General features: G+C 55.3%; 1 protein-coding gene across 2 annotated transcripts in view; it reads right to left on the minus strand.

The window, feature by feature from the left end:
- CCDC33 (coiled-coil domain containing 33) overlaps positions 1–18,336 on the minus strand; it is an 84,931-nt gene that overhangs the window by 2,042 nt on the left and 64,553 nt on the right. For both annotated transcript variants that reach the window (XM_059180411.1, XM_059180410.1), the window contains exons 12-16: positions 2,204–2,375; positions 1,860–1,948; positions 1,552–1,683; positions 1,370–1,460; positions 268–434 (exon numbers count right to left, since the gene is read on the minus strand). In XM_059180411.1, the coding sequence (XP_059036394.1) occupies positions 268–434; positions 1,370–1,460; positions 1,552–1,683; positions 1,860–1,948; positions 2,204–2,375 (651 nt within the window). The remainder of the gene's footprint in view (positions 1–267; positions 435–1,369; positions 1,461–1,551; positions 1,684–1,859; positions 1,949–2,203; positions 2,376–18,336) is intronic.

The following is an 18,336-nucleotide window of genomic DNA, read 5'->3' on the forward strand; positions in this document are numbered from 1 at the left end:
GGGGTCAGGGATCAAAGGTCAGGGGCCATTAGGGGCTTGCTTTCTCTCAGGCCGCAAGAGAAGGGCAAAGGTGGAGCTTTCAGACCCATGCGTGTTCCCCAGGAGGAAAGAGGCAGGCCTGAGTGCTGGCACTCAGCGAGTCTCCAAGCACACTGGAGACCCTGGGAAGCCTAGCTCCTGACTGTGGTCTTCAACTTGGCTTGTGCTGCGCGTGATTGCTGAGCACCCAGCGGCCTGTCCAGGCAGGCCTGGGTGGGCGGCTCTTACCGGCAGTGCCTGCTGCTGCAGAATGATGGGGGCCGACTGGTGGCGGTTCTTCTCCAGCTCTGCCCGCAGCCTGGCGTTTTCCGCCAGCAGGACTGAGTACAGGTCCACAGGCAGGTTCTCTCCCGTTGGCCCCGGGGGAAGGCCAGAGGCAGAGAGCGCAGGGAAGGCTGCAGACGTGGCCACAGCTGTTCGTGAGACAGGCGTTCCTGTCCCCTGTCCCTGGCCTGATCTGCCTGATCTGCCCCAGCGCTTTGCTCCATTCTGCCCCTCCTCTGCTCCTAAGCCTTCAATGGCTTCCTGCTGCCAGATCCCTGCACCTCAGGCCATCATTCTAGGCTCCTTAGGATCTGACCCCTGTGTTCTCCATAACCACTCTCCTCCGTTGATCCAGGGTCAGTTTTAACTCTTCAGCTCTCTCCTCCCCTCGCCCCTCCTGCCATTGTCACTCCCTGGGCCTTTGCCCTCACTAGGCTGTCTTCTGTCTTCCCTTCTCTCATCCCTCTCTGGGATGACCTCGGGGTTCCTGCAAGGCAGCCCCAGCTCGCACAGTTTTCCTAAGGCCTTCAGAAGTGCACCCCTTGCAGTGAAGGCTGCCACAGGGCTGGGCACATGGGGGTTCCTGGTGGGGCTCATAGATGGCTCAGGGAAATCCTCTGCCTAGGCTGGCCTGGCACCGCAGGACCTGGTACACCCCCCTCATCAAAGCCACCTCAGTCTGTCCATTCTAGATGGCTTGGGCTAATGTCAGTGGAGGGAAAAAAACAAGTGCTGCTTGTTTGGTAGAAGCAGACTCTTTGAAGACATGGGAAGATGAGGAAGTACTGGGAAGGGGTCGGGCAGCCCCTCTTCGTTGGGGCTTTCTGCTCATTCCCGTCTGTGGGTCTGAGCAGGACCTGCTATCTTTCTAGCCTGGCTCACACACTGTCCCCACATGTCACAAGGGGTTTCTTGGCAGGAGAAGGGAGCCCAGGGGAACTTTGGGAGCCCCACACTGCCTGCTTCAGTAGGGGGATAGCATCCTTGGCCCCAGTTCTGTTCCTGAAGCTGATTTTTCTGGAAGGCCATGCTCCCAGGGCTGGGACAAGCTGGGGAGCAGACTCACCCATGGTGGGCTTTCCCGGCAGTCTGTTGAGCAGGGGCTCCTTCCTGTCCCGCAGCTGGTCCTCCAGTACCCGCTCCATCTTCTCGATCACCTGGAGGGCAGAGCACAACGGCTGGGCTGGCCTGGGGGGTGTCTTGCCATTGGGGGCTGGCCCCAGGCGCCCAGTCCCCCGTGGCACCTGCCTTCTCCTGGTGCCGCACGGTCTCCTCCAGCGCCTTCGTCTTCTGCAACTTGTCCTGGTACCGCTTCAGCAGCACCGCCTGTGGCTGCTGAGCCTGGTGCAGGAGGAGCAGCTCCTTCTCTCGATCATTCTTCTGATGGTGGGGGAGGGGAGGGGGAGGGAAGACCCCTCTGCTGAGTCTTCCATTGCCATGCCGCCTTCCCTCCAAGCCTCTCTCCTTTCTGCTCCCAGACACATCTCTGGACACCCCCCGGTTCCCTTCCCCTCTTCTCCCCCTGCCCTCTCCCCTGCCCCCCAGCCCCAGCTCACTCGAATCAGCTCATTCTGCAAATGCTGCACTCTGTCCCTCAGTTTCTTCAGCTCCAACTCACTCAGCAGCAGTTTCTGCTTCATGGACACTGTTGGGGGCGCGGTGGGGGGAGGACCGGCTCAGGGAGGAGGCATCTCCCAGCTCAGCAGAGTGGGGGGCCGGGGGCAGGCTTCACTCAGTCCTGGGACTCGAGACAGGACTGGAATCTCCACTTCCCATCCCGGAGAAGACCCCCACTGGTGTCCAGGAGCAGGCATAGCTGGAAAATCTCCCCACCACCCTGGCGTTCAATCCAGAGCCTGGGCTCAGGTAGGTACCCGGATGCTCTCAGGGACCCATATACCCTCATCCAGCTTCTGGGCTTTGTTGCCGTTGTCTGGCTCCTCCTCTCCTCCCTCCTGGGTCAGCTGGCTCCTCAGCATGCGGTTCTCGGCCTCCAGCATGCTGGCGTGTTTCCGCAGTGACAGGATGTCCTCTGCCATCTTCTGCATGGCCCTCCGGTAGTTGTTCAACTCCTGTGGGTGCTAGAGCTCAGGAGCAGGTCCCCAGCCCCACTGGGGCCCCCACTCCATGTCTGCACCCCTCTTGGAATTCAGCGAACCCCACGCTGTGCCCTTGAGTCTTAGGAACTCCTTAGGGTGTGGTTATGACTTGGCCTCCGCCCGTCCTGGCCACAGGAGAGCAGTCATGCCAATGGTCTCTCCCAAGGCCCGTGTCTCTCCTTGTGATGCCAACGAGGAAGGACCTGGGGCTCGCACCCCCCGGTGAGGGAGCCCCTGAGTGGCAGAGACTCAAAAGGACCCAGGGCCAGGGTTCCAGGCCCTGGCTAACTCCGAGCCACTTCTCTGACTTCTCCTTCTTCCTTTTCTCTAATCCCTGTCCTTACTCATGTGACTGAGAGCACAAAGAAGAACCTTTAGAACTCCCCGGGAATGCTGCTTGGGGGTTGAGTCCAGGCCCCAACACTGCTACCAACCTGGGGGACAGGAAGAGACATGGGGCAGGCCCAGGAGACCCAGATAAAGACTCGAGGTCAGGGTTGGGATTCAGCTACAAAATCTAGGGTATGAGATGCAACCAGGCTGCTGAGCTCTGGTTAGAAGTAAGAACTGCCGTCATATCTGGAGCACACTGAGTGCTGAGTGTGTTCAGGTTAGGCCCTCCCTCACTGAGTCCCCACACCCAGCGTCCCCACTGCACTGATGGGGAAACCAAGGCCCAGAGAGGCGTGTAACCCACTCAGTCACAAAACTAATGAGTGGCAGAGAGAGGGTCTGAGACTCAGGCCATCTGGCGCTGGAGTCTGGGTTCTTAAGCATTGTGCAATCCCTCCAGATGCCCCCGACACAGGAACTGCACAGTGTGTTGAGAAATGGTAGGAGGAGCTTCCTGAAAAGGGAGATCGGTGTAATCTCAGTTTGGTAAAAAAAATTCATGTCTGTCCTGTATGCGTAGGAGATGAATGGGTTACCTGAATGGCATTTGTTTTTTAATAAGAAGGTTCCTACTGTTATCTATAAAAAGTTTTAAAAAGGGAATTTCTTAAATATAAATATAAAAGAGGCACCCAAAATGGGAGGCCAGGAGGGCTGCTAGCCGGGAGGAGGTGGGAGAAGGGAAATGAGGCAGGCAGTTTGCTAAGCCCTGGTGATCGGTGTCCCTCCGGAGGCTTTGGAGGCCTGGCATGTGGGAGTAGGGGGGCTCCTCGCCTGAGCCAGGCCCCCAAGTTTCCAGGAAGCAGAGCACTGACCCCCAACTCCCACCTGGGCCCCCTGCTGACTGGGAATGTGGCCTGGCTTTAGGCCACTGGCTCCAACCTGCTGCATGGGGCCACTGGCTGGTTGGAGAAGGGTTTCCAGACAGCAGGGACTCATCAGACAACACTTGTCACCTGCCACTGTCTAGCCTTCTGGCCAGACTCCCTCTAACAGGTGCCAGTGTGGGGTCCATCTCTCCAGCATCTGCCCCAGTTGGGTTCCAGCCTTTGGCGTCTCTAGATCTACCCATCTGGTGTCCTCGGGCAGCACCATTAACTAAGAGACTTGGCCTAGAGACTGCAAACACACACACACACACACACACACACACACACACACACACACGGCCTTGCAGTCAGGCCTTGGTCAGAAGCCTAGTGTGACCACTGACTCACTGAGCCCAGACAGGCCCTTCCAGCTTTCTGAGCCTTAGATCCTTCTGACAGGTGAAGCACAGGGTTGCCTCGGTGGCCACCCCTCTGCTGGGCCGTGTAGATTCCATCCACGGCAGTCACGAGCCTAACACGGGTGTGGGAGGCCCAGGAGACTGCCAAGAGGAAGCACGTGTTATTTTGGAAAAGGAAATTCGCCCCTCTTCCTCTTCCCCAGCCCCGTTCCAGCTTTGATTATGTTAGCTCTGTATAATTACAGCAGCCTCAGAATGGGTTTCTTTGCTTGTAGGAGTAAATCTCCTAGAGGAGCACACACACATGTGAGAGTAGTGTTCCAGGAAGCTCAGTGCATTCAGTCCATAGACTTCTGCTGGGATTACACTTGGTCTCTTGCTATAGGCAGAAAGATGTCTGCACAATATTGTTACATTTTAAAAAAGCATGCAGCACATTGATATGATCCCATCCAAAATGTGTGTGTGTGTGCACATGCTCATGCATGGGCATGCAAGCAGGTATATAAGAATATTGGCTATTGCTCTGTTTGGGAAGGGAAAAGCATATTTTATGTATATTTTTAATATAATATACAAAATTACATACTTTAGAAAGAGAGGGAGAGAGTGTACAAATTTAGGGGGTGTGTGGAGGGGCAGAGGGAGAGGGAGAGAGAGAATCTTAAGCACACTTCACACTCAGTGTGGAATCCAACAAGGGACTTGATCTCAAGACCCTGAGATCATGACCTGAGCTGAAACCAAGAGTTGGGCACTTAACTGACTGAGCCACCCAGGTGCCCTGATTTTATATTTCTAATAAGAATATATCCATATATTATTCATCTAATATAAAATAATTTTAATCTAAATACATTAAGGGACATACCATGTTCATGGATTGAAAGACGCAATATTTAAAGAATTAGTTCTTCCCAAAATTGATTTATAGATTTAATGCACTTACAATCAAAATCATAACTCGTGTGTATGTGTGTGTGTGTTTAGAAATAGACACACTGATTCATAAATGGGTGAGAAATAAAAGAGGCAAGTATAGCTAAAATATTTTTGAAGAGGAACAGTTGGGAAGACTGACTTTATCAGTTATCAAGACTTATGATAAAGTTACAGTAATTAAGACAGGGTAATATCAGTACAAAGATTGATAAGCAGGCCAAAGAAGCAGAATAGAGAGCCTTGAAATAGACCCATGTGTATATGGACTCTTAGTTCATGACAAGGATGGCATTCAAGGACTGTTGGGATAAGACTGCGATTGTAGTAAATTGTGCTTTGTCTGTTTGATATCTATTTGGGAAAGGGAAGAGTCGACTGCCATCACATATCATAAACAACAATAAATTCCAGATAGATGGAGATCTAAGTGTAAAAGGTAAAACAGTAAAGCTTCTAAAAGGCAAAAATAAGACTATCATTAAGAACTTTGGGGAGGGAAAGCTTTTGAACAACAGGACACAAAAAAGCACAAGCCAAAATGGAAAGGATTGATAAATGTGGTCCATTTAACTTAAGAACCTCTATTCATGAAAACACATTATTAAGGGAGTGATTGGGCAAGACCAGTAGGAGATATTTACAACACGCACGATGGACAATAGGCTCATATTCAGATACAAAAATAACTCCTATGAAGAAGCAAGAAAAAGACCACTGAAGAGCATGATGGACAAGAGATTTGAACAGGCACCAACAGAATAAGTCAATAAGCATGTGAATTGATGCCCATACTCATTAGTCATTTAAAGCCACAGTGAGATACTACTATACACCCACTGCAATGACAAAAACAGAACAAAACAATCCCAACTGTGTCAAATGTGGGTGAGAGTGTGGAACATGTGGAACTCTTCTTCACTGCTGGGGAAACCTAAAGGGCCACCATCACCCCTGCCTCCTGGACACTATTCAGGTTGAATGTAGCCAACAATCCTGCAGTTTACATGCCTGGGTGTGTATCCAGCACCAACACGGGCAATCCACGCATCAAGAAGCAGGTGTGGGAACATTCCCAGCAGCATTATTTGTATTAATCCCAAACGGAAATCACACGTATGCCCATCACAGTCGAACGGAGACATATGTATATAACGGGATGTAGGCAGCAGTAAAAATTAATGAGTGCCATTGACATGAAACCACAGAGAGGAAGCTCTTACACAATAACTTCAAGCAAGAGAAAAGTTGGACACGAAGTACCTCTCCTATGATTCCATAGAGATTTGGCTCAAAACTGGCAAACGTGGGGCACCTGTTGGTTAAGCGTCTGCCTTTGGCTCAGGCCTGATCCTAGGGTCCTTGGATTGAGCGCCCCCCCCCCCATTGGATCCCTGCTCCAAGGGGAGTCTGCTTCTCCCTCTTTCTCTCTCTTTGTCCTTCCCACCCCTGCTCCTGCTCTCTCTTGCACACATGCTCTCTCTCTTTCTCTCTCTTTCTGAGATAATGAGCATAATCTTTAAAAAACAAAGCAAAACAAAAAAACCAGGCAAACTGAAGCACTGGAGTTAAGTCAGGGTGTGAGTTCTATGCGGGGACCTGTGGGGAGTGACTGGGAGGTGCGGGGGAGTTTTGGGGTGCCCACGGTGCCGCATGTCTTGACCTGTGAAACACATGGGGCTGACACACATCACTGCAACAAACATAGTTACGTTTTGTGCATTCGTCTGAACATGTGTGCGTCACATAAGAGTTAAAAATATTTGATGAATTTAAAAATAAATGAATTCTGTCTCAAGTCTGTTTAAGTCCCCGAAGCCTCCACACCATGGCTCTCCTCTGGGGACCCTGCCAACTCTCAATAATGCTGGGTTCTTCTCAGCCCTGAGTTTTGGGTGCTCCCGGGGTGGGGGTGGAGGGCTGCTCCCAGGCCCTCATGGCAGCCTCTTCCTGCTATGAGGTCCTTTCCAGTCCTCTCGTGGAGGGCCTGGCAGAGTCTGCTCTGCCCTGGGCAGGGCGCTCTGAGGACCAGCAGGCATGCCCACTGATCCTTGTCAGGGACCCATACAAAGCCTAGGAAGATCCTGTGGGACTCTGATGGCTTCGGGGGCGTGTCCAAGGTCAGCTGGCTTGTAAATGTGGATCTAGCACTGGAACCCAATTCTACTTGCAAAACTGTGCTCCTTACACCTCCTTGACTGAGGAAGGCTGGGGCTTAATCCAGAGAGAAGAAGAAAGAATGATTCCTACTCGATTTGGAGCTCAACTGATCTATAGAATTTGAGTAGCACTGATCAGGGAGTAGCCAGGGTCTACCTGATGTCCCAAGGCCACAGTCTGCCCTTTATCCCCGAGGTCAAGGCTGTCTCAGGTTGGAGGTAGAAAAAAGGGTTCCCCTATCTGCCGTACACAGAGCCAGATGTGCCCAGGTCTCCCTGCATCAGGAGAGGTGGGCATATGGTCTCCTCTCACTGTCCCCCCACAACAGCTGGCCCAGGACGGTGCAAAGACTGCAGATTCAAATGCGCTTGCCTGATCCCAGTGCTGACTCCTCAGCTTCTGATGCACCCTGCCTAAGGGAGGGGGAGGGGGGCAAGACCCCGGGCAGGGAAGTGCTCTGCTGGGCACCCGAGCCCTGGGCACAGCAGTCTGTGTTTTGGAGTGGGGAGGTGGGGCAGAGGGCTGAGATCTTCACCACCGGCCGACCGTGGTTCCAAGTGAGCTCCTGAGGTTTGCACCAGCTTCCTCCCAGCTCTGTGTCGACTCAGAGGCCTGGCGACAAGGCTCCCACAGGCATGAGAGCCACCCTGCCCCTCCAGCACACTGTCTCATATCCCCCTTCACACCTGCACCCATGCTGAGCACTGTGCCGAGAACCTTCATTCCCACACCTGACCCTGGCTCTTTTACAGTCCACGGTGCGTGTGTGTATGGGGGATGCATGCGTGTGTGCACGTTCGCACATGGGTGTGGAGGGAGTGGGGCTGGAGCAGGGGACGGCCCCCCTCCTCTCATCCAGGGCCCCACTCTCTCTAAGATCCCATTGTTCTTGAACTCTGAATAGTCCTGGGGTCCTGGGGGTGAACGAGGCTCTCTTTCTAGCCCCCTTCAACACATGGAAAGAGCTGAGTCTCACAGCAAGGGATAAAGAGGTAGAGAGAGAACATGACTGCTGGTGAAGTGGGGTGTCCCAGCCTCAGCCAGGTGGCCCCTTCTGGAGGGAGGGTTATGAGTCCTTTGGGACTTTGCCCCTTGCAGATTAGCTCTATAGACCACCGGCGCCTGGCTGCTGTCTGGGGTGAGGTCTTCCCTGGAGGAGGGAGGATCCTGGCTTACCTCCCTCAGTCTCTGCCCTGGCTAGTGTCCCCATCCAGGGGACACAGAGGGGTGTGTGCCCATCAACCTACCCTCCCTCCTCAGCTTACACAGCTGAGCAGTGACCTTGGGCAGGGAGGCTGGGCTGGGGAGCTGTGGCCTGCGGACTGGTTGCCTTGACCTCTCCCCACAGCCTGGGTGAGGCTCTCCACTCAGGGTCATGCTCTGCGTCACAGCCCAGCCTTGAGAACACGCAGGACATCATGCCCCAGATTCCCATCGGAATTCTGCCTCTCTGCCTCCTCCCTCCTTCCTGCCCAGTTCCCAGCCTGTTCTGGAGGTGGTGGAAAGGATGCCAGCCTCTTCCCTGTGTCCTCTCTGGGCTATCACCTCTTCTGGGGACACCGACTCTCCTGAGTGCCCACTGTACCCCGCCCCCCACCCCCTGATCCCTCACAGGACCCTGGCTCTCAGAGTCTGTGGAGGTGAGAAGCATCAGGTCACCCCAGAGTCAAACAGTCCCTTTGCCCCGCCTGTGAGAGTGGCAGTGCGCTCTAAGCCTCAGGGTCTTCATCTCAGGAGTGTGAAAATAGCCCGAACACAAGGGAACACAGGGGATGAGTGGGTGTGAGGGGGGCTGGGGCCTGGCACAGAGGTTGATACTAAGTTCCGTCCCCGTCCCGCCTTCTAAGTGCTTTAAAAAAAATCATTCCTACAATAGTGCTGGGGACCAGGCACAGGAGGTGTGATTATCTGAGAAACTGAGGCCCAGCCCCTCCTCAAGCTCCTTATCATTAATTAAAAAGAAAGGGTGGTGATCTTTCCCAAGAGCCCGAAGAGGGAAAGCTTACCGCACCCCTCCCCCTCAAGAAGTTCTTACAGGGGAACCCGAGGTTATCTCACCCAAGTGGAGGTGTTCAATACATCTGGAGCCCCGAACAACTATGTTGACCAGAAATGCTTCTAGATCCTCATTGTCTAAATGCCCAAAGTCACAGAGACGCAGTTAGAAAGTAACAGCTTGATAAACACGGAGGCAGCCAACACTTGCTGAGCTCCGCTGTGCGCCATGTCTGTTCCACACTGGGGCAGAGGAGCACAGAGGAGCCCCCACTGTCCCTCCCTGCTGCCGTGGTTTCCCATCTACACAGAGGAGATGACAGGAAGTGCCTGTGACACAGGGGAGCTCAGAGGAGGCTCTTAACCCAGGCTGGGGGCCCGGGAAGGCTTCCTGGAGGAGGTAATAATCCCAGCTGACTCTTGAGGATGGATGGGTAGGTGTTACCTGGGGGTAGGGGTGGGGGTTCTCTGGGCAGGGGAGACACTGTGACAAAGGCAGGGAGGTGAGTGTGCAATGAGGAACAGAGCAGGGGGATTTCTGACAAGCAGGGGACAGGGAGGAGAGTGTAGGGGTGTGGCTGGAGAGGGGGCAAGGCGAACAGAAGAGGATCTTGAAGGTTCATCTCAGGGGTTTGGACTTGTCCTGGAAGGTCACTGAAGGGCATAAACTGCAAGGCAGGGGTGTGTGTGTGCTCGCGCACATGCGTGTGTGAGAAATACCCCCTGGTTTCCCAGGAGCATGCAGGCTAGGTGCTGTGAGCCAGGCAACAAGGGATGGGACCTGAGCTAGCAGAGGCAGTTGGGCACAGAGATGAGGGCAGAGCTGCAGGAGGGAGGAGGAAGAAGGGGTGGAGGGGGAGGAGGAAGAAGGGGTGGAAGGGGAGGAGGAAGAAAGGGTGGAGGGGGAGAAGTCATCATCTGCTGCCTTGGGGGACAGTGAAGAGACTCATGCCCCCAGTGGGGGAGAGGAGGTGCTGGCTTGGGGAAGCGTGAGGCATGTGGGGTGAGGGGTAGTCACAGGCAGTTGATGGTGGTCAAACTTGGGGAGCATCTTGGTTGGAGACTGGGTGGGGAGAGCAGCCCATGGAGGTCTAAGGGAGGCCTTGGAAGGAGATTTTCCAGAGTTAGCTAAGTGTAGAATGAGGAAGGGGGCTCCAGGATGAAGGTGAGAGGGGAGGGGGGTGCTCAGGTTCAAGTTCAGGGCAAGTGCCTGAAAGGTGGGGGACAGAGGGGCAGGAGCAGTTGGCAAAGCCAAGGCCAGGGAGCTTCAGAGAGGAGGCTCTTTGGGTCACAGTATGTTGGGTAAGGAAGGACTCTTCGCTTGCTGACTGCAAATAACCTAGAGACCTGGGTACAGCGTAAAAATCACCTCCTCAGAGCGTTCAAGCCGTGGCGAGCCACTGAGGCCCTCTGGGACAGAGCTGAGGGACACGGGAACAGCACACAGTCCCGAAAAAGAGGAGCCACAGCCTGGAGCAACCTTCCAGATGCAGCTCACACTCAAAGGGCCACAAGAGAACCACAGGCAGATAGACACACATACATGCTGTGATGCCCTTTAGAGAGAGGTCGAGCTGTTAGGACGCAGGGCCCGGGGAGGCACACTTAGGTGGTGACAGGATAAAGCAGCAAAGCCAGACAATGAGCCACCACCGATGTGGTCATGTCTAGGGGAGGAGGGGTACGAGGGGCTTCTGGTGCCAGCAATGTTCTAGTCTCTGACCTGGCTAGTGGTAGCAGGGGCATTCGCTTTCTAAGAATTTTATTTTGTTTTTTTTTTGTTTTTTTAACATTAAGTGTGACCCACGTGGGTTGCATTTCACAATTTACAAGGTTTTCGAAAAAAGATGATAAGGGGGAGGGTGCCTGAATGGCTTGGTCAGTTAAGCCTCTGCCTTCGGCTCAGGACATGATCTCAGGGTCCTGGGATTGAGCCCCACATTGGGCTCTCTGCTCAGCAGGGAGTCTGCTTCCCCTCTCCCTCTGCCTACGGCTCTGCCTACTAGGGCTCTCTCTCTGTCAAATAAATTTTTTTTTTAAAGATTTTATTTATTTTTCAGAAGGAGATTGAGCACAGGCAGACAGAGTGGAAGGCAGAGTCAGAGGGAGAAGCAGACTCCCCGTGGAGCAAGGAGCCCGATGTGGGACTCAATCCCAGGACGCTGGGATCATGACCTGAGCCGAAGGCAGCTGCTCAACCAACTGAGCCACCCAGGCGTCCCTCAAATAAATTTTTTAAAAAATCTCAGTAGGTTAAGCCTCTGCCTTCGGCTCAGGTCATGACCTCAGGGTCCTGGGATCCAGCCCTGCATCGGGCTCCCTGCTCAGTGAGGAGCCTGCTTCCCTCTCTCTCTCTGCCTGCCTCTCTGCCAACTTGTGATCTCTCTCTCTCTGTCAAATGAATAAATAAAATCTTAAAAAAAAAAAAAGTAAGAAGGCTCAACAGCTTCTGATCTGCAGAGGGAGCCTCTGGGTGTGGCCTTGAGGAGGTGACCCCTGGTTCCCCTGGCCAGTGCTCCAATGCCAGAACTGGGTGATGGGGACAGTGAGGTTGAGAAGGGACAGAGAGATGGGGAGAGGTGAGGGGTTGGACAGAGAAAGGAGTTTTGGGAGAATGAGGAGATGGGAGGGTGTTGTATTGGGGGAAACGGCTGTAGCCGGTGGGGGTGGGGTGGAATGGGGGGGTGAGGAGTGGGGGTGGGGAGCAGGGAGGGGCTTCACTCTCCAAGGGGAAGGAAGAAGCCGGAGGTTGGGGGGGGCAGTATAGACAGGTGTTGGATCAGAGGCAGTGTGGGTGGTAGGACTCTGCAGTGGGTAGGATGCGTGCAGAGGGTGGGGGGTGAGCCTGAACCAAGGCGGTGGGTTTGCTGGGCCTGGCACCCACCCTTCCCCGCTTTGCCCTTCCCTGGGCAGCCATCTCACCTCTGGGTCGCCAGGCCCCAGGGACCCGTTGCAGGCAGGCCCAGGCTCCTGTCTTGTGGTTTGCCTTTGTAGCCGGCAGAGGGCAGCCGCCGCCCACAGATGCTCTGCCTTCTGTCTGTATCAGGAGTAAGGCTGGTGGGAGCAGGCCCCAGAGCTCTCTGGGCAGGGGAATGGGGGGAGGAGGAGGTAGGGGTGGGAGAGAAGCACAGGGTGTGGTCTTACTGCACACTTGTCCTTCCTCCAAAAGGTCCTGCCCATCTTCCTACAGCTGTCTGTGAACTCCCATTCTGAGGTTCTGATGGGTGACCTCTGCCAAAAATCACCCATGGGGGCCAGGAAGTACAGTGACTTGCTCAAGGTAACACAGCAAATCCCAAATCTCACTGGACCTGGATGTAGTTTAGAAACTGTACCAAACACACACATGCACACACACACACGCACCAACTAAATCTTTGCAAATCAGACAGGATGCTTCTATCTACCTCAGAAGCCACGTTAAGGACATTAGGCCCAGTCAGGGCCTGTGGAGGTCATGGAGCTTAATAACCAGAGCTCTACCTGTTGAATGCCTACCAGTGGGCAGGCCCTTTCCATACTTTTCCTCTGATTTAAACAATGAGCCTTCAGCAGAGGCATTTTCACTCCTACTTCCTGAAGAAGAAACTGAGACCCACAGGGGGCAAGGCTGGGTGGTTTTTCGAGGTTGCCCCACCCATAGGGCCTGTGCTTCAGTCTGACTTGGGTCTTGCTGAACACCATTGAAGGGCCATCCTACAGGCTTGGAGAGCCAAGCCTGGGGTGGGGAATTCGAGCTACGGCCTTCCAGGGGACTGGGTAAGATGCCACTCTGCCCTTGACCCTCTCCTTTAGCCAGGGACTGGGGCTACTTGTCCTTGGCTAGGTGTCTACTGGGCAAAGGGAGTTGTACACATCACCCAGGCCCGTCTGATCACCTTCAAGCGTGTGAGGTGCTCTTAGGGCCCACCCGGGCTGCTTTTCTGAGTCGGAGAGATAAAGATTCCCAATACCCACTCCTCACCTGGCAAGGCCCATTTCCTGATGTCGCTGCACCTCTGTAATGGCCTGAGAGGGGCCAGTATTACCCCCTCAGGACACCCCTCTGCCAATGATGAAACCAACCAATAATGTCATGCTTCTATTCCCACCCATGGGATTTCCTCTGCTCAGAAGGGGCACCTCTTGGTGGCATTCCCCTTCCGATTGCTCCTGGTGAACTGGTCTGAGCTCCTCCTACAGGCAGGCCTCCTAGTTCTCTGCTTCTTTGGGTTTTCTTTGTGTTTCCTCAAAACACAACCTTCCCAGTAGATGAAAGAGGCTAAAAGTGCTGTGTTCCTCCTGTCAGTGAGAGGTGCCGTCCACACCCTCCCCTTGTAACTGGATGGGTCTTAGAGAACCCCAAAGGCAGCACTGTGAAGTTCTGGGACTTCTTGCAGCTGCTCCTCCCTCCGGGGACATTTGTTGTCCCCTCAGGGGAGAACGTCCTGAGGCCCCCACGCTGTAAGGAAGCCCCAGCTGCTGCTGTGGGCGGAGCCTCTTCCAAACCCCGTCCCCTCCCCGCTACCCCCCAGCCCGCCCCAAGGCTCCAGTCCCTGCCCTTCCATGCCAGCTGAAGACCCAGGCGCATGGATGGAGACCAGCCCTCTCTACCATGCCTCGGCCTGGCTCCTGATGCAAAGAACAGAGAGAGAACAATACAAGAAAAATGATCATTTTAAGTCACGATGTTTGGGGTGGTTTGGCATGTGACAATAGGTAAATGGCAGCTTCTCTCCCGCCTCTGGAGCCCTTCAATGGCTCCCACATGCCCTTGTGATAAACTGCCAGGTCTGAATTTTTAAGGCCATCTGTCCCAGCAAAATTAGACTCCCTTCAGGAATTGGCCATGGCCACTCTGATCATGGGCCAGCCTTCCTGGGCCACTCTCCGTCTCTAAAGCCTTGTGACCTCTGCCAAGAAGCCGTTCCTGATCCTCTTCCACTAGACTGGGATTCCTCTTCCTACCAGAGACCAGCAACACGCTCTCCCTCTTGGTCCTGGGGGACCCTGGCAGCACAGAAGGGCCTCCCCTCCTCTCTGTAGACTCTGGTGGCTGCCGCAAGATGGGGAAGGAGGGCCAGGCAGGTCCCCAAGGACTGGTGGCCAAGGACACTGCTCCAGCCAGATCTGCCGTCCTCTGATGGACAGAGCTCCTCCTACAGGTCCCCTCAGGAAGTGAGAGGCCACTTTGGCCAATCTTACCTACCCAGTACCTTTAATGGGAATTAACCTCATTTCTTTAAAAGAAAATAGATACACTCAGCCTGTGTGGATTGTTGCTGGCCTTTCCCAGTTCCCCGAGATCAGAGCTCTGAGCAAGGGTCCAGTTCCAGGGGGCTGCGGCCAGAAGGCAAGGCCTGAAGGGTTGGGGGAGAGGGTTTTTTTTTAAGCACCTGCTGAAAGAGGATGGCTCTCTCCCAGAGCTCAGGCTCATGCTGACCAAATAGCCCCTCACGCACAAGTACACCCAGGGTCATGCCTCTAAATCTATGACCTCTCAGACGTTGGCCACTGGCCACTCAGCAGAGTAGGTGTGGGACAAGTGAGACAGCAGTGTGACTACAGAACCCTGTGGCCACCAGAACAGGCTCTTCCTTTCCCTCATTCTTTCTGGAACCTCATCACCACCAGAGGGAAGGTCAGGGAGGTCTGAGAGCCCCACTGGCTGGAGAGCATATGAGGCTGGGGCTGGCCCACCCGAGGTCAGGCAGCAAGGTCATGGCCAAGTGGGAGGGGCTGGACTCTGGGCTGGACTCCAGGCTGCACCAGATGGGTGGGTGGGGCTTGGCAGAAGGCAAGGTTCGATGGTGCAAGGGTGCAGGGTGGGGGGTCGCCTGTGGGAGTCAGGAGGACCACTTCACCTGCTACCACTCAGGAGGTTGAGGCGGGGGTGGTGGGGGGGGAGCTTTGCCTCTGGATCGAGGGCAGTCCAGAGCTACAGAAGGTCCTAGAGCCAGTGCCCAGCTCACCCCAGATCCCTGCTCCCCATTCCCCTTGAATCTCGGCTGAATCTCCAAACCACAAGCAACTCTGTGCAAATCACTGTTTAAAACAGGTTCCTAAGGGGGAGGCAGTCGCTTCTTTGTTCAGCTCAAGGTTACAGCAAAGAAACAAAAGGAGTGCATTTTCTCTTCCTTCTGTTCTTTATTTTCCTTTCTGTTGCCTCAGAGCCGGTGCCTTTTGTGCTTAGCATAGTGAAGCTCGGAGGGGTGGGGAGGGGTGGCGAAGCCTTGGCCAGTGCTGACCCCAGCCCCAGCCTAATTGGCCCCCACAGGAGCCAGGGGGGCTAATTGGGCTGGGTCCAGACAATGGGGGTGGGGGTGGGGCTGGCCTGGGGGAGGGGCTTCTGGGAGGATGCTCAGTCTTTCTATTCCCATTCCCCAGCTCCCAAGCTTCCCAGAAGCCTGCCCCACCTTCAAGGCTCTATCCTGGGCCCTCCTCCAAGAAGACCGCCTGTACCACACCATGGCCAGCCAAGGATCACTCCTCCTCTGGTCTATGGCTCAGAGTCCTGCCTCTCCTGGACTCAGCGTGGGGCTGGCCCTTGCTTCCAGCCCAAGGAAGTACAGGGACAGGTGCTCAGGGGGCTGGTGAGGGGCTAGACCCCGATTCTGGCCTCTGCTTATTCTTCCATAAAGAACCTCTGACCCCACCGGTCACCTCTTGCCATAATCCTCTCTGGTTAGAGCTTTGCTGCCCTTGAACGTCCCTTGTGGGTGCGGCGGGGGCGAGTCCTGGCTACAGTCTAGGATCCTGGGTTCTAATCCAGCCTCTGCCCACAGCTGCCCACAAGGCCCTTGCCCACTCTGGGCCTTCTCATCTGCAAGCTGGGGTGATGGTCCCAGCTGAGGGGGTGGTTGCCACCACTTCTTGCCATAGAGGACGAGCAAATGCTTTGGTGACTGGGGTCCAAATGAGAAGGTGTTGTCACTGACCCAGGGCCCCTGGCCAGGGGCTTATCCACTTCCTCTCCCATGCCGCTATCTCCCTCACCCATACTCCTTCACAGCCCTTTTAAGCTGTGCCCAACCCACAAGACTTCTCTGCCTGACTGACCTGAGCTAGCCCAGGCCCAGGCACTTTCTAGGATGTCGGGCTTGTCCTCAAAGAGGCCAGAGCCAGGGCCTGGGTTCGCAGAAGACAATGGCCACCTTAAGGCTCTCCTCTCTTCCCTTTCTGGGTTCCTGGGTGTGGGCTCAGGTGGTCGGGGCTGAGGCTGTGTGCCCTGTGGAAGATTCCTGTGGCCATGGGCCTGTGGGGGCCATTGCCTGCGGGCCAGATCTTCCGGGATCGCTTCTGCCGGTTGCCAGACAACACACCCCAGCACACCTGCCTGCGAGGTGAGCCAACCCCTCCTCCCGGAACCTGTGGGTATGAAGGCAGACTTACAGAGCAGCCCTCTGGTGGGCCTGGGGCAGCCTTGGGGACTGGAGGGGATGGAGACTCTGGCTCCCCCATCTTTCTTGCTGGTTGTCCTGTTCCCTGGGATAGGTCCCTTGGGACCGTTGCTACAACAAGTCCCTGCCTGGTGACTGAGCCCAGCCCTGAGCTGGAGCAGACAGACTCGAGGGGCCACTTTCCCTTTGTTCCAGGGTGGGGAGCATCTGGGTGGGGAGCCTGGCGTCAGGCTAGGCTCATTCCTTGGCCACAGAACTGCAAGGAGATGGCAAGGCCTGGGCGGGCTGGGGGGCTGGGAACCCAGGAAAGGGCAAGGCCCCAAGGGCTCTGGCCTTCTGTCTCCCCCAGCCCCCATGTCAGCAACCCTCTGCCCCAGCCCACCCTGTAGCTACACCTCTGTCTCCCCCTTCTTCCCCCTTGTCTGTCTCCCCTCTCTCTGCTCCTCCAGCCCCACCCCCTCAGCAATCTCCCCTCCACAACCCAGGCTGGGCTCCTCTCGCAGCTGGACAGCAGAGCCTAGGGCCCCACGCCTGCCCCCCGGGGCCTTCTCATCTCTGCTTTCCTGATGGTCTGGACAAATTCCTTTCCCTTTAGTTCAGTGGAGACATGGGTGGATGTTTTTAAAAGGAACTCACTGGGAAGCAAAGGGAAAACAAACCCAAACAGAGCAGCCCGCCACCTAGAAACGGCCCTGGTCACTAAGGCAGCCATCTGTCTTAGCCACCCTTGGCCCGGGGTGCAGAGACCCCCTCTGAGGGCGTGGAGGGGCCTGGCTGGCTTTTCCCCCACTGTATTGGGTCCAGACTGTCTGTCTCAGGCCAGCCTAGCCCCAAAGCCCCCCAAGGCACCCCCGCTACACCCGGCTAAGTGCCTGCACAGACCTGGGGCTCTCTTCACCTCCTTAATGAACAGATGAGTGAATGCCAGGGTTTTCTGGGGCCTCACCAGTGGCACAATCATCACCCCTGATTGAACAGTCCAGAACAGACAGCTTGACCTGTTTCCAAGTTTCCACCCTGGTCTAAGGAGCCCCCTAGCTCTGGCTGCTGGGTGTTAGCTCAGGACTCTGCATGTGTGGGGGGCCTCTGGTTTCGGTTAGTGGCACGGGGGGCCCTTACTCTTCTCACGGGCAGGCCTCCATTTTCACTTAATTCACTCGGAGATCCTGGAGAGATCTTTGTTCTTGATGGGGTGTCTTCCTCTATATAATAGGGACAGGGCAGGAGAATCAGACATGATAAGCCCTGAGCTGCTTTGCGGCTCAGACCAGAGCCAGCCAGGAGCAGGAGAAAGACAGGGGGCCCCGAGTGCCAGGTTCCCATCAGTGCCGGGTTCCAGTCACCACTCGGCTCCTCATTATCTGTGTGATGTTGGTCAGGGCGGTCCCGAACCTCTCTGAGCCAGTTTCATGGTCTGTAAGATGGAAAGCCTGACCTCCCCTGTGTCCTAGAGCTGTGGGAAGTTTGAAGAGCTTGTGGGTGTAAAGCTCCAAGCAGAGTACCCAGGGCATGAATGGCTCTGGGAATGTCACTCCCACCTCTGTGTGACTCCTGAGGGCTCTTGAGGGTCGATCGTCCTCCAAAATGAAAACCGAGGATTGGCCATCCTCTCTGGATGGCTCCAGCCACCCAGATGACATCCCCGATGGGTGCCTACGCTTGCCTATGCTTCCCTGATCTTGCCCCAGGGAGAGAGGCTATTGTATTCTGCCAGACATGCCCCTCCCATCCCAAGACCTGGGGCCCGAAGCCAGCAATCAAGGCGGTGCCACACGGATGCCCCCTCCCCACCTGCCTGCACAGCTACCCCCTCACTGAGAGGGGCCCAGCGCTCCTGCAC

This window comes from Mustela lutreola, chromosome 7 (assembly GCF_030435805.1).
Source record: "Mustela lutreola isolate mMusLut2 chromosome 7, mMusLut2.pri, whole genome shotgun sequence".
Taxonomy (NCBI): Eukaryota; Metazoa; Chordata; class Mammalia; order Carnivora; family Mustelidae; genus Mustela; species Mustela lutreola.